At 43.0% G+C, this 14,460-nt stretch overlaps 1 protein-coding gene across 9 annotated transcripts in view; it reads left to right on the plus strand.

Moving 5' to 3' along the window:
* PPFIBP1 (PPFIA binding protein 1) overlaps window positions 1–14,460 on the plus strand; it is a 119,132-nt gene that overhangs the window by 100,061 nt on the left and 4,611 nt on the right. For 5 of the 9 annotated variants that reach the window (XM_026066865.1, XM_026066864.1, XM_026066861.1 and 2 more), the window contains 9 exons: window positions 50–79; window positions 1,296–1,470; window positions 3,010–3,042; window positions 5,444–5,585; window positions 6,126–6,254; window positions 6,948–7,098; window positions 8,328–8,439; window positions 8,608–8,696; window positions 13,837–13,959. In XM_026066865.1, the coding sequence (XP_025922650.1) occupies window positions 50–79; window positions 1,296–1,470; window positions 3,010–3,042; window positions 5,444–5,585; window positions 6,126–6,254; window positions 6,948–7,098; window positions 8,328–8,439; window positions 8,608–8,696; window positions 13,837–13,959 (984 nt within the window). The remainder of the gene's footprint in view (window positions 1–49; window positions 80–1,295; window positions 1,471–3,009; window positions 3,043–5,443; window positions 5,586–6,125; window positions 6,255–6,947; window positions 7,099–8,327; window positions 8,440–8,607; window positions 8,697–13,836; window positions 13,960–14,460) is intronic. The other 4 variants (XM_026066866.1, XM_026066862.1, XM_026066860.1 and 1 more) reach the window with 3 other exon arrangements.

Genomic DNA, 14,460 nt, shown 5'->3' on the forward strand with positions numbered 1-14,460 from the left:
TGTTAAACTATAAGCTTTTAAAATGCTTTTCTTAATCCTTCCCAAACAGGACAAGGACCCAGCACAGAAGTCAACAGAGGTAAGGCGCRTGTGGATGCAGGCGTGCGTGGGCGCACACAGAGGAGCACAGGCAGCGAGGGGGCTTTGAAAGCCTCGCTTCTCTGAGCTTGCAGCACTCAGTTGCAAAGGGAGAATAGCAGACCTGCAAACAAGATAGTGAGGAATATGCTAAGAGTGTCACCATCGTTTCTGTGTCGGGTTTATAGTGTCTCACGCGTTCTTGCCTTCTTGCACATGGCTTATCTTCCAGTCTGGCTGAGGATAAAATTGCCCTCTAAGCTACTGTTTCCCCGGCATGTTCTGCCACTATATAATTAGCAAAGCTAACCCTTAAGTATTTTATTGACTCTGTAATTACCTTTGATTAGTGTCTCTTAAAAACCTTTGTTTTTTAAATTGTTTTCTGTCTAACAACTATATTCTTCAAAGGACTGTCATTACACGATAGTTACATGCAAGTCCCATATTGCCATAGTTCGCATGCAATAATTATTGCCTGCAGGAAGAATTTAGCAGAGAACGCATACATCAGATACCACTTTTATGGTAAATACTGTATCCATTCAGCAAAAGCTAAAGGATTATATTTGGATTGTGAATGGGTTTGTTTCCTCCTTCCTTTAAAGAGACAGTGAAACAAACAACAAGGTTAAAACTACTACTTTAAATCGGCTAACTGATGTTTTCAATTTGTCCTGTCATATGTACCCCTTGCTTGCTACTTAAATTCCTCTGAGCTTTGGCAACGGACACAGTCTACTAATCCACTCATCCTGAAATTACTCCCTGCAGAGCACTGATAGCCTAAAGGGGCTGTCTGGCACTTGGCAGAGGACTGATTTACTGTGGGGGGGTCTTGTTGCCCTCTTTGCTTCCCGCTGCCTGTACAGCTATCAGTGAGGGGGACAGAAACCCTGGGAAGCCAAAAAAGTTCAAAGTCTCCCAGGATCATACTTTTATTTTTGCCTTTGCCATACGTCTAAGCCAGACTTTCAGAAACTAGGAAACATCCGAAGGAAGGCAGGTCACTCTTAGCAGGTGGTGATAGTAATTGTGGGTCCTTAAGGTAGTTAAATGAAGATCTTGTTGATTTTATCCTTTTTAGCTTTTTTCATGTGCTAACAAATGGGGATGACTCTCCAGGTCGTCTGTCAGCAGTTGCTTTTCAGTCTCTCTCAAAAGGTCTTTTGTGATATCCTCACAGTGAAATCTTAAGCTTTGTTTCCCTAACTCAGCAGGTTAAACCTCCTGTGGAAGGTAGTAAATTTGGGACCCTGCCTCCAAAATCTCCTTCTCATGGTGGCACAGCAGATGAGGATAGCTTTGGTACCCGTAAAGCCAGATCTTCGTTTGGACGAGGCTTTTTCAAGATAAAAAATAACAAGAGGACTGCAAGTGCTCCCAATCTGGGTAGGTATCATGTGCCTGAATGCAGCTTCCATGTGTTTTGAATGAAAGTCTTAACAGCAGAGAAATGTGGGTTTATTTTTCTGAGTGTTGTAACTGTCCTAAGAAGCAGAAAGGCCAGCTTTGGTTTCACTGTGATTTGGTGGCACTTTTCTCAGTAGAATGGTTGAAAAAAAACCTAACAAAGAAACAGGAAAAAAAACCCCACTGATGTACTAAAGTATTCGTCAGATCTGGTTCAGCTTCTGCTATGATCTCTCCCCAGGATTGCTGCAGTTTTGAAATACTAGTTGTCTGGCAGTAGCTCACACATGGATTTTTTTGTTTGTTTGTTTGGCTTTTTTTTTTTTTTCCTGGCTCCATCGTCAGTTTATCTTTCATAAGATTTTCAGATGTATGGAAATGAGGCAGCTGCACTCTGTATTCCTCTTTATTTACCCATGTGTTTTTAAGCAGCCCTGCAAAAGAGATTGTGACAACAGGAGCAGGATTGACATTATTCAAGCTCATGTTGACTTCTGGACTTCTGACAGAGGGGTTTTCATTTTGGTCTTATTGTTTGATGACATTTGCACATGACAAAGAAATAAACAGTATGTTCTGCTTAATGCAGAAGCAGCTGTTACCACCAAATGAAATCCTATCTGCATTAGCTGCTCTCCTGTAATAAGTAGTCTTTCCACACTTCCAGTTCAAGCATCAAGTGAGTCTGCGCATCAGATCTACAGCCATTCATCTAAAGTTTTTGACTTTCCCTTGGAAAAGATTTAGGAAATGAGATCTGTCTTTCAGAAATATAAATGGGATTAGCTTCTGCTCTGTTGAGCAGAAGTGTCTCCTGCTCTTACTTACTCAGAGATAATTCCAGGTCTTTGTTCAAAAGAAATAGCATTCCCACAGATACATTATTATACACTGCCCATATTTTCCTGTGACGTATAACACGAAAACTTGCTACTTTACTTGGAAAAGATGTATAGTCTATTCTGAGGAGTCGACTTTGGAGTTTATTCCATGTGTGCTTTTGTGTAATCACTTGTTTCYTCTTGAAGTTCATTTGGCCAACTGAAAACGGAGTTGTAGTGGCTGTCGCAAGGGATTAGAAGATGGGCCACCTAGATCATGGCCCTGTGCTGTGTGAATTTGAAAAAGTGATTTATATTACCCAGATTTCAGTGCTTCCGTCTGTAAAGCTGGTGTCAAGATACTTGCCACCTCATGGGAGCCCGTGTGAGTCCCGTGCCCAGCATGTCACGGAGCAAGTTACCTCCCTGCACTGAAATGACCAAGGTGCTGTTTTACCCTCTCCACAACAGAGCTCTATGACATTTCTTTTTTATGAGAGAGGGATTAACAGTGAATTGCTAATCCTAATTTCTGCGTGAACTCAATGTTGTGTGTGGTGCATGTGTCTCTTGTACCTTCCTCCTTTTGTCTTGTATTTTGCTGATGTAAGTTTTGAAATGTGTTTTACCTTGTCCCTCTGCGTGTTCTCTCCCGCTGTGCTGCGTGTGGTTATGTGCGTTGTTTGGATATCTGAAGATCGCAGTCGAAGTGCGAGTGCACCTACGTTAGGTATAGTAATCCTGCATGTCTGCCTGTACCAGCGCTGTGTTGTGATTGCTGCTAACAGCTGGTTATGGCCATACACTTTTAAAACAGAGCTAGACACCAGTACCCTGCATTGAAGCTTTCATCCATCACTAGAAGTAATTTTCATGTAACACCTGCCCTCTACTAAAAGTCGGCTGTGCCATTTCTCGATAACTGCTACTAATGTGAGAGATTGCGGGTTAATTTGCAGATACTCATGTGCCTTTGAGCACAAAGTCACCCACAGACCAAGTTAGCGACTGAGCATCAGCAGTGTATAAATACGTGTAAACCCTCAGCTGCGCTCTCCTCGCTGTAGTGTGCCGACAGTTCGGGTCGATGGGACTTTGTGCTGTCATCTGTCTGGGAGCCCCTGGAAGAGTGGCAAAGTAGGGAATTAGATATATTTGTGAGGTTTTCATTTAGGAGAGTTCCTGAGGGAAAGGATATGTAATTCCTCTTCTAGAAGTAGTTATACTTATTATTTAATAAATGAATGAGCAAGATTTGGGACAGATGGGAATGGAGCCATTCGTGTAAAAACACATTCAATAAAAACTAGTCTCATGCTTTGAGCTTTCCCTGGGCGGTTCTGATAAGGGTGGGTAAGACCTGCAGTGTCCTGTGTTAGCAAGCAAGGGCATTTTACAGCCGGGGCAGCTGTAAAGCTGGTGAGTTGTGGCCCTTGCTGCTGAGAGACCCAAGTGCTCTCGGGGCTCTCAGGTTCCCAAGTCACCTTTTACATATTGGCCGTTCCATATGGGATTTTGTCAGAGCTTGAAGGGGAGCCAGGTACAAGGAGCAAACATTGCAATACCCGCAAATCTCTGCTACTAATTCATTCAACCTTATTCTGGTATTCTCGCTCTAGAATGCTGTTTAAATGTTATTTTTTTTTGTTGTTGTTTTTTTTAAGCTAGCACTTTTTCTTTAAATGGATAAAGCAAAAACCACAAATGCAAAAGCCAGGTTCGACACTAGTGCTGTCTCTCACTGGCAGGATTCCCTTACTCAACAGCAGTCAAACCAGAGTGCCCAGAAATCATCTTGTTATGTGACCTTGTTGCTTCACCTCAAGGTTTAACATCTAAAGCTTTGGAGGAAAATCGGACATGCTCAGATGTATTCTGGCTAGAGCATCGAAACTTTGCCCATCTGGAAGATAGGCTGATAAAGTGTGCAGTTTATTGGCATTAATGGCATATTGTGGCTGYCTCAGCATTGATTCTGTAGCCCAAGACCCCATGTCCCAGCAATGTATGCTGTTTTGACTCATGTAACTTGTCTGGTTTTCTCCTGGAAGTCTAAGAGTCCGTTTCAAAAACAAATGACGGTCATCTGATCATGCAGCTGTGTTAAAAGATGGGAAAAGTGGCCACAGGCCTCACTGTCAGCCTGCTGTAGGCTGCCTTGCAGCCACGGCTGCTTCCTCTGCACAGGCTAGTGCTGTAGATGGTAGTTCCTACTGCTTAGCAAGTTAGTGGCAGAAACTCCCCGTGGTGATTTTATTCAGCTCTCTGGCACTTGCTGGCGCATCTCTGCTTATGTAGACTAATAGATGTTGCAGTTTGTTTAGTTTTCTTCTTAAATACTCACTTTTAAAATAGTCTTTAAATAGTTTTCTTCTTTGTTAGTTTAGCTTTTACTAAACAGTCTTGTGACAACTTCACTCTTGAGGACAAGGCCCTCATTTATTGTCACAGGAAACAAGATGGGAATGTGTAGCATCACTAAGCAGAGGTGCTCTGTGCATCCCTTTACTTTTAAGGTGAGATCAGTGGTATTCTAGTTCAGACAGAGCCTAAACTTCATGATATATCTCTGCACAGGAACAAAATATTTCACTACTTGCAAAAAACTATTTTCACTTTCAAGGGGGGAAGGGCCCTTCTGGTTTTGGGGTGGGAAGAATTGTTTGTTGCTGGAATTTGCTGGGTAGGGATCTTAAGAGATATTGCAGGTTATTAGGAAAGATGTCTCAGGGGAATTTTTTTTTGTGCTTTGGGGTCTCTTGGTTCTGTCCCCTGCCCCACCACTGATTTGTTCCTGGGCTTCTGTGTGTCTCAGCTCTATTTGGGAAATGACTGTAGGAGCACTCCTGGAAGAGAAAGTGAATTAGGGATTTAATTCATTAAGTGGGTTTTTTGCCCGCCTTTGATGAAAGGCACTTAATCAACGCAGAGCATTACTTTGGTGTGTTGCCAGTTAGGCCCATGACAGAGGAACGTATCTTTTTCCTCCCGTATTTTCACATCCTTCATTGCCCCATTTTCTTAAACATGGTGGTTCTCAGTAATTCTAGCAAGAGTCATTCCAGAATTGAGGAGTGTGCCTGTAAAGGCCTGCAGAAGGGAGGTCTTGACTGGGCTTTGTTTTCTAATAGCTGAAACGGAGAAGGGATCTGCAGATAACTTGGATCTGGCTGGTTTGCCCCCTCGACCAAAAGAAACTGAGAGTCTGCAGATGACACCACCTTCTCCGGATTCCAAGAAAAAGGCCAGAGGAATCAAGAAGTTGTTTGGAAAGTAAGTAAGAGATGAGAAAAGACCATTCTCCTGGGCTGGGGTTTACACAGCTCTTCAGTCTGGTTCACTAGAAATACAGCAGAGAACTGGGGCTGTCTAAGCTGGTCCCATCCGGAAGCTTCTGGGCGTCCTCTGAGGAAGGAGTTCATGGACTTAGCAGAGGCACTGCTGTATCTTGCATCATTTTGTTGTGTGTGCTTTCTCTTAAGTCTGTCCCAGCTTCTCATCTTTCTTTCCCTCCCCCCCCCCCCCCGACCTGCTGTTACACTTTATTTGTTTTCTGTAGACTGGATAAATGTCATTGCTGCTGATAGAGGGTGCAGATAGTTTTGTGGCTCCGTGGTTTACTCCAAGGCTGGTTGCAGGCATATTTTGGRGTTGGAGTGACTATTGCAAGAGCCTCTACAGCATTTGAGGGGAGCTAGCAGCAGGTCAGCAGGGGGTGAAGGAAGGGTTATTAACACCACAGGAAATCTTGCAGTAGTAAAAGTATGCCTCTTCCTTAGCGAAATGTGAATACACTTTGTCCCTTTAATTTAGACTTAAAAGGAGTCAGTCCACCACCTTCAACCCAGATGACATGTCCGAGACGGAGTTCAAAAGAGGAGGGACAAGAGCAACTGCGGGGCCACGGCTGGGCTGGTCACGCGACCTGGGGCAGTCTCACAAGTAAGACGAGCGGCGCAAGGCGCCCTGCAGTACCTGCTTCTGCTTGCCTTCCCCAGCATCCCTGGTTTCGTGCTGCATCAAGCAGAAATGCGCAGTGCCAGAACGAAATGTCTCCTCTGTTTGCAAATGAAATGGGTAGATCCAGGCTGTTTTCTCCATTAAGAGGGTGGTCTTCCCAGGACTGAGGCTGGTTTGAGAGTAGGAGTCCATGGGTGGGATCCTGCTGCCAAGTGAAGCCGTTCTTACTCATGACTTTGCTGGAGTGCAGCTGTCAGGCGGCGGGTGACCAGGTATGAGTCCTCTCACAGCAATAGCACTATTCCTCCAGGATAGTCCTGGTGCACTTTTGGGAATTTAAAGGCTACCATTAAAAACATTACAGTCTTATTTCAGAGTTTAGACAGAGGTGGTTGTTGCAGTAGTATCAATAAACCAGGTTTATTCTAACAGTGTTATGGGATGAGCAGTGATCCCATGGTGCTAAGGATTCAGGAGCAGAGACACCCTCTTCTTCATAAAGCTCACTTAATACCTAACAGCGATTCACATTCTTCCCTACAGATAAGTTCAAGCTTCCACAAAAATACTCACAAACAAATAGCTTATGTTTTATTTGTATTATTATATATGAGAATAGAAGATTTGGGGCACAGGATTTATTAGTCTTTTTTTTTTTAATTAAATCTCCTTTAGTGAGCTGGACATGCCATTTGCAAAGTGGACAAAGGAGCAGGTTTGCAACTGGCTCCAGGACCAAGGATTAGGCTCTTACATGAGTAATGGCAAACACTGGATACTGTCTGGGCAAACACTTCTGCAGGCTTCTCAGCAGGATCTGGAAAAGGTCAGAGATACTAGAAACACTCTTTTCAATTAAACATATAAAAATTGATATTTCTATGCATGTAAATCATGTCTATAAAGTGCAGTGAATAAATATAAAAAAGTACCTGCAGATGAGTCTTTAAATATTATCATCTGTAGTGATGCAAAATTGATTTCTTAATTAGTTGAAATTTTGCAGAAATGCAATATTTTGTAGTGAAACTAATTATCACAGATATGTAATTTAACTTCACTAGACATTGACACATTAATCATTTATGCCACTTTTTCAAAATGTGCAAATAAGAGACTGCCTCAATATCATATGGGTTTTTAGTCCTGATTCATTAGTGCTTGTGCTTTGTACAGTTATTTTATACCTATGTAAGGTAAAACAGTAAAAATTGCTGTTACGATCTGGTTATGTTTCCTACCTGTTTTACACAAAGAAGCATGAGGGTTTGAGTTGTGACACACAGGGTGATCAGTCTCTATCTTAAATCATTACAGAACTGTTTACATGTTGTTTTCTAAAATAAGAAACAAGAAAATGTTGGTTCCATTTTTACTTTGAATCTACAATATTCACTAGTGTTTGAATTTTCAGCTTTTAAGAAATTACTATTCTCACCAAAAAGTAAGCCTGTTTTCTCAATTAGGTAGTGAGCTAATTCAAAATTGTAGTTATACTATAACCAAAATAAGAGAAGTGTGACGTGGACTTAGTGGCTTGCAATACTCAGAGATGATATTAAATAGCAAGTGCTGATAAAAAATATATATGTGATTGAAGAGAACCTGGGATAGCTGCACTTGCAACTAAACTGCGAAAACTCTTATGTGTTTAGAAGCATTTAATAAATTCCAGTAATTTGTAGCACATTCTTATGCTCTAAACTAAACGTTATCTGTGTAAGTTGGAGGGAAATAAATAATCCCAACAAGTATTTTTCTGAATACTGACTTTTTTTTTTTTAAACCTGGTGTGAGAATATATGGCCAACATTTTCAAACTCTTTTAAAGAACCTAAATCCATTAATCCATCAGAGTGAACAGGCCTTTCAGTAGTGCTGAACGTATGCTGAGATGATGTTGGTACTCAGCAAATAGGAAATATGGCTGCCAAGTCACCAGTGAATGCTGTATACTGTTTGACTCTCTGAAACCCATATGTAATTCATATGTAACAAAGGGAGAAATAAAACACAGGGTTGTCTCTAGCTTTTCTGCTTTCTTTACTTTCACAGGAGCTTGGGATAAAGCACCCATTGCATCGGAAGAAACTTCAGCTTGCTCTTCAGGCACTAGGGTCTGAAGAGGAAAACAATCATGGAAAGCTGGATTACCACTGGGTTACCAGTAAGACTTTATTACATGCTGTGGCAGCAGCTTTTGATAAGGGTTACTCACGGGTACTTTTGGGCTCAGAGAGTGAGAATAACATTAACTGGTGCTGGGCAGCTGCATGGCTGTCCTTAACGCAGAAGTGCTGTGGCACACTGACGCTGGTGTCCATCTCTCTCTTAGGATGGCTGGATGACATTGGACTCCCCCAGTACAAGACTCAGTTCGATGAAGGAAAGGTGGATGGCCGAATGCTCCATTACATGAGCGTGGTAAGTAAATGGTTTTTCTTTTCCTGACGTCTTTTTCGTGTTTTTACTTCCGCCCCCGTTTTAACACACACTGACGGACCTCCAGACAGCTCACTGAAGACCAGGTGAGACTAGAGACCTGCTTTCAGTGTGTGTTGTTGTGACTGCACAGATATTCAATTAATTTAACACCCCCCTCCCTCTCCACCCCAACCTCCATCTTCCTGCTGCTCCCCTTGGCTCTGTGGCAGGACCCTTTTTTTTTTTACCCCACAACACAAGCAACCCTGCCCTACCATGCACCTCTGCAAACAGCCTTCTCTCCTTCCCGTGTTCACCTCCTCTCAGCCGATCCTTCCATGCATGAGCCTTCCCTAGTGGCAGGCAGGGTCCCAAACTCGTCCTCCTGCCCCTGCTCTAAGGGCAGGCTGCTGCTGCTGTGTCAGTGAGAAGAGAGGGCCAGGCAGATGCTGACCCACCAAGACAGCTGGCTGGGGATGTAGGGACGGCTCCCAGGTGCCGTCACCAACCCTCTTCCCTTCATCTCTCTTGTGGAAGTGGCCACTGACCAAATCCTGGGTGGCCCACAAGCATCCTGTGTGGGTAAGGCTGTGAGCAAGTGGAGGAGGGGATGTCTGGCTCTTTGGGCAGCTCTCACTTCTCAAACAGCAGTTTTCAGATTCCTCTGGGGAAAGCAGGACCAGATGGGTGTCTTACAGGGTCCGGTTTCAGTGAGGAGCCTATTAGTTGGATCGTGGCAATCTGGCTTGTAGCTTCATAAAGAAGAAAGTTCACACCTGTCCAGAGGCCAGCAGAACGTCTGTGCATTACTTTGGACCTGTTTTGGAAGTTTTTAAAAGGGAACTTAACAGTGCACTGTGCTTGCCTTCTGCATGTGTGGATTTTGCCCCAGATCTACTGAAAGGAAGCTAAAGTTGGAGCTTATTCTTACTTGCTTTTATGGTGTAGAAGAGGTTACACATACTCACATATACTGTACCAAGAGTACCGAATTCTGCCTGGCAGCTAAACATCTCATGCATCTTGTGGGACTTTCTGTCAGTAATTTCAAAGCTGTTGACCTGTTTGTCAATTTGGGTCTGCAGACTTTCTGAGTAATTGCAGGGAGATGGCTAAGAGGTGTCAGAATGTCAGAGGCTTTGCTAACTTGAAAAGGTTAGTCTGGGATGCCGTATTTGTCTGTCTCAGTGCTACATCCCAGTATTTAAAGAACTGCTTGAAATTCTCATGGGCATCCTGTGTTAAGCCAACGCTAATAGCTGCAACCTATAGAAAAAAGAAGCCTCAATAGTACTACTCACCTGCAAGTATTTTCTGTTCTTTACAGTTTTAAAGACAGTATCTTAAGGTGGGAAAGCAAACATAGTAAGCATAAGCTCAGACTGATGCACGAGAAATAGGCAATCCGGTGCTTAACAGCTGTGCAAGGGAGTGTCTGATATGCTCAGACAGCACTTGTACATACACAGAAGTGTGCAAATTCTGGGGTCACAGTTTAAGCAGCCCTCTCTCAGAGCTGGGCCTTTGCTGTTTGCATTGTTCTTAATTAATAGAAGTAGGTGGAATTTTTTCTTTTCTTCAATGAGCAAACATTCAGTCTACTTTATTCACATGGATACTTAGGTGAGAGAACACAAGCAATTTGCTTTGAAGAGAATTGCAGTTTTAAGTGCCAACTTGTTTGAAAACAGGCTACATCTGAGAGCATTTACGCAGTGTATTTCAAAATGTAAAACACCGGTGTCAGCTCCCCAGTTTACTGCCTGTCAGGTGAAACCAGCCCCGCAGGCTTCATTTGTTTAAGGGCTGGTAAGATCTCAGTTAAGATGAGATAAGACCTTTGTTCTTCTCTGGGGACATAAATGCAAACAGAGCGTCGCCAATATTATTTCCTTCTGTATAATGCACAAAAAATCAATCACAGTGCTGTTCTCTCATGAGCTGTGCCATGCGCAGAGTAAAAGTTACCATTTATTCCATGTTTGCATGTATTTTGTATAGTCTTTACATTAGCACCAGGAGGACGCCTAGGGGTTGGTCTGTTTTAACTCTCGCGTAACAGGAGCACAGCGCTGCTGAAGAGCACAGCGTGTCAGGTGTGGGAACTGCAGTCCCTCCTACTACTGCTCTGTGGCTCCTTCACGGTACAAGTTACTCCGTTCCCATTGAAATCGCTAGCAGTTGGTGGTCTACCCCACGCAGGTGTGTTCATGCTGTGTGCCATAGCTGGGCACAGAGCAGGCAAAACTGAAGTCTCAACCATCCCACTTGGCATCTACCAGCTCTTTCAGGTGTGTCAATGGGTTTGGAAATCAGCAGATGGTTCCCAGGACTGAACTGTCTCAGCTCCCTGGCGTGATTTGTTGTTGGAGTCATTTTGGTCAAATGCTAACTACTCGCTGCTTATGTAGTGTGTTTTTGTATTTGTTTCCTTTAGTCTTTTGAGTTTGGACACTGATATAAAAATAGGAGGCAGTTTCTTTCTTCTGCTTCTTAAGTCTTGGTGATCTGATGCCAGTTGGCTCCGCTGAACTTGGTCTTGTATTGGGAAATTTTATCACTGTGTTAACTGCATGAGGGTTGGGTGCTGATAAGACACAGTATAGGCTGTAATGGAAGGGATTTTGTATTATTCAACAGTCAGTCTTTTTTCTATTAAAAAAAAAACAATAGGTGGGCAGAGGAGAGATGTGTAGCAGAGGCTTTGCCTTTTAAACAGACACTTTTCTTGTTTCACTTCCCCTTAATTTTAGATTTCCGTGTGTGTTTTTAGAAGAAGTTTAACCATCAAATTGTAACAAGATTTTCAGTGTCAATAGTCAACTATGAATACAGATGTATGCAAAGTGTAAAAGAAATATTTTTAAAAACACATCAAGTTACCCTGACTTAAACTAAAATAGCAAGCCCCAAAATAGAAACTCTGATCTTAGATTCGTCATAAAGATAGCCGAATGGAAGTTCAAACACAGTCTGAATGGGCACTCTTGCTAGAAAATACATGTATAACAAATATTCGTAACACATAAGTAATACAAGAAAATATTAAGCCAGATTAACACTGACATAGTATGCATAAATCCATCTGAGTCAGCCAACTTTCTCCAGCAAAGAATTGGACTTCAAGACATTTAATGGCATAGTTAAGATCAAATTACAGCTTAAGAGCCTAACTTTGCAAGAATGCAAGTCTCACCGTATGTAACCACTGTTACAATGCAGGATAGTTTTTTCGTTTTCTTTGGAACTGCAGCAGCTGTGCGTGAGCTGCAGTGTCTAGCCAAGCCTATCGAGGACACCTCCTTACAACAAGCTTTTCATGTCTGGGCTGTATGAATGAGAGGGAATCTAAATATTTTGGTTTTGTGATGCTAAATTTCTGGGGCTAGATGCTGGAATGAAACTAGATGTAGACGAAACGTGTCATCTTTTGCATTGCCTAGATCGCAAACCTGTCGGCGGATCAGGATGCCTAATAGCACCAACAGCCTTTTTTAACCTGTAAGCCTGATATAAAGCTTTTCTTCTTTTGCCTTTGTCCACCAGATGTGTTCTGCTTGTTAAGCCCGCATGGGTAGCAAAAAGCTCTATCTTTTCCCTCCTTGGTGGTAACTAGGTTTGAGGGAACCCTGAGGACAACAAGAGGAACAGGGAGGTTTCATGGAGCCAAGCAAAACTCCTGCTTGCTACTGTAGTCACAAAGGGGGAATTCATCTCATCCAGCCCTTGACGTGTAAAATCGAACTGCTCAGCCTAAGGCAGTTGTCTGCACCCTGTTGTCAGTGCAGAGAGAGGGGAACTGTGAGGCAGTGGCTCATTTCTTGGCATGGGATAAATTGTCCTCAGGAGATGCCCAACTGTTTCCATTGACGCTGGTGGGAGCCTAGATAGCTGGTCTGTGTGAGCTATAAACTATGAGTCCCTCAGCGAGATTGATGTTTGAGTTGAAAAAACATTGTGAGGATCAAGCTTTTGGAGAAAGAACCAACTGCTATCATTAGTATTGCTGATGCCTTGCACAGAAGAGCATGGCTTTGTCTTTGTATTTTGTAAAAAGATGAGATGCCTGTCGTTTTTAGAGTGTTTTTCCTACTAAGCACTCCCGTCACAGGCATTTTACAGGGTGTGAATTTGCTGCTCATGGGCAAGGGCTAAGTGGACGTTGCTGCACAACAGTGGGCTTGGGCATGTTAGCCTGGCAGTGTGAGATGAGTGGATTTACGAGGCAACCGCTGCTCTCTGGGAACTGCTGGGCACGTGCTCTCGCTCTGTGATATATGAGAAGTAGCTCATCCCTTGCTGAAAATGATGTGGTGTAAATCTGCAGCCAGTTTGCCTTGTGTTGCCTCCTCATGGAGTCAAACCCCAGATCATCTGTGTGTTTGATGTGTCCCCTGGCAAATGTGCTGATGGGAAGAATCAGCGTTCCTGGCCAACCTTTCCTCATGCACTCAAACTGGTAGAAGGGAGGATCTACATGCACAAGGGAGGATCTAGATAGTGATGGGACACTGGGGCCACAAGCAACTTCAAGTAAGGCTCTCAGCAGCCTTTGTATGGTCATCCTTTCCCTCCTTAGTGACTTACGGGGAGTTTGTATTGTCGGTCACTGAATCGTTTGTTCCATTACTTGTGACATACATTTTGAAAAACATTTATCATGTGCCACTATGGGTGTCCTTTTTTTTTTTTTTTTAACCAAACAAGATGCTTTGTTTTTTATGGTCAATTTATTGTTTACAGTTAAACTTTTAGCTGAATGTTTGAGTCATTAAGACTTTTGACTGGATTAAATTAATACATCCAACTCATTTGATGTACTCTGTTTGGAAAGCTGTTCTGTCTCTAAGTGGATTGCTGAGGACACATCCGCACCCTCTTTCCTCATGGTTGCCCCAGATGTCTTGCACGAAGCTCTGCACCATATGTGAAGAACATTACCCAGGAGCTAGTACACAAGAAGCTTTTATTTTGGGAGGGGATAGTTTAATATTAGATATATATCTTAAATATTAAAAACTTACCCAGTATGTTTCAGATGTGGCATTTTAAGCCAGAAACCTAAGCTGTCTCCTCCAGGCAGGTGTTGGTTCAATTAGTAAGTGTGTTTGTTTATTAATTCCTCCTCACTCTTCCACAGGATGACTTGCTGTCCTTGAAAGTTGTTAGCGTCCTCCACCATCTTAGCATCAAAAGAGCCATTCAGGTTCTGCGAATAAATAACTTCGAACCCAACTGTCTGCGCCGGAGGCCATCTGATGAGGTACTGTTTTAACACTAAATCGTGAAGAGGAATCCTCTAGGGTTTTTTTCTAGGTGATTGTTCCTGCTTTGCCCTTTCCTCCTTTATTGGACGTTTCATCTTAGTTTTCCTTTTCTTCATTCTGTTTTTCCAACTTTCCTGTCCTGCCTTCTCTATCTGGAATGCCACTTTTGTTCCTCCATGAGCCATGGCCCTGAGTCATGTCCTCTTGCCAAATCTCCTCTTCCCCTTTCTAGTTAATGGTAGGCTGGTTTGGGCTAGTCTCTTATGTGTTGTCTGTAATGTAAATCATCTTCAACTTGATGCACAGTTGCCCTGAGTCCTTGTGTAACTCTGTAAAATCTGTGGCTGTCTCCGAATTTTCTGCGTAAGATGAGTTTGGCCCTGTTACCTGATGGGAAACTGCCATCAGTTTGGTTTGGAAGCAGCGTATGCTAGATAGGGCAATGATGAGTGGATGATGAGGCAAGCCAGAGCCTTGGGTTTAGATTCATGATGTGT

The sequence above is a fragment of the Apteryx rowi genome, unplaced genomic scaffold (assembly GCF_003343035.1).
Source record: "Apteryx rowi isolate R43461 unplaced genomic scaffold, aptRow1 scaffold_25, whole genome shotgun sequence".
In the NCBI taxonomy this organism is placed as follows: Eukaryota; Metazoa; Chordata; class Aves; order Apterygiformes; family Apterygidae; genus Apteryx; species Apteryx rowi.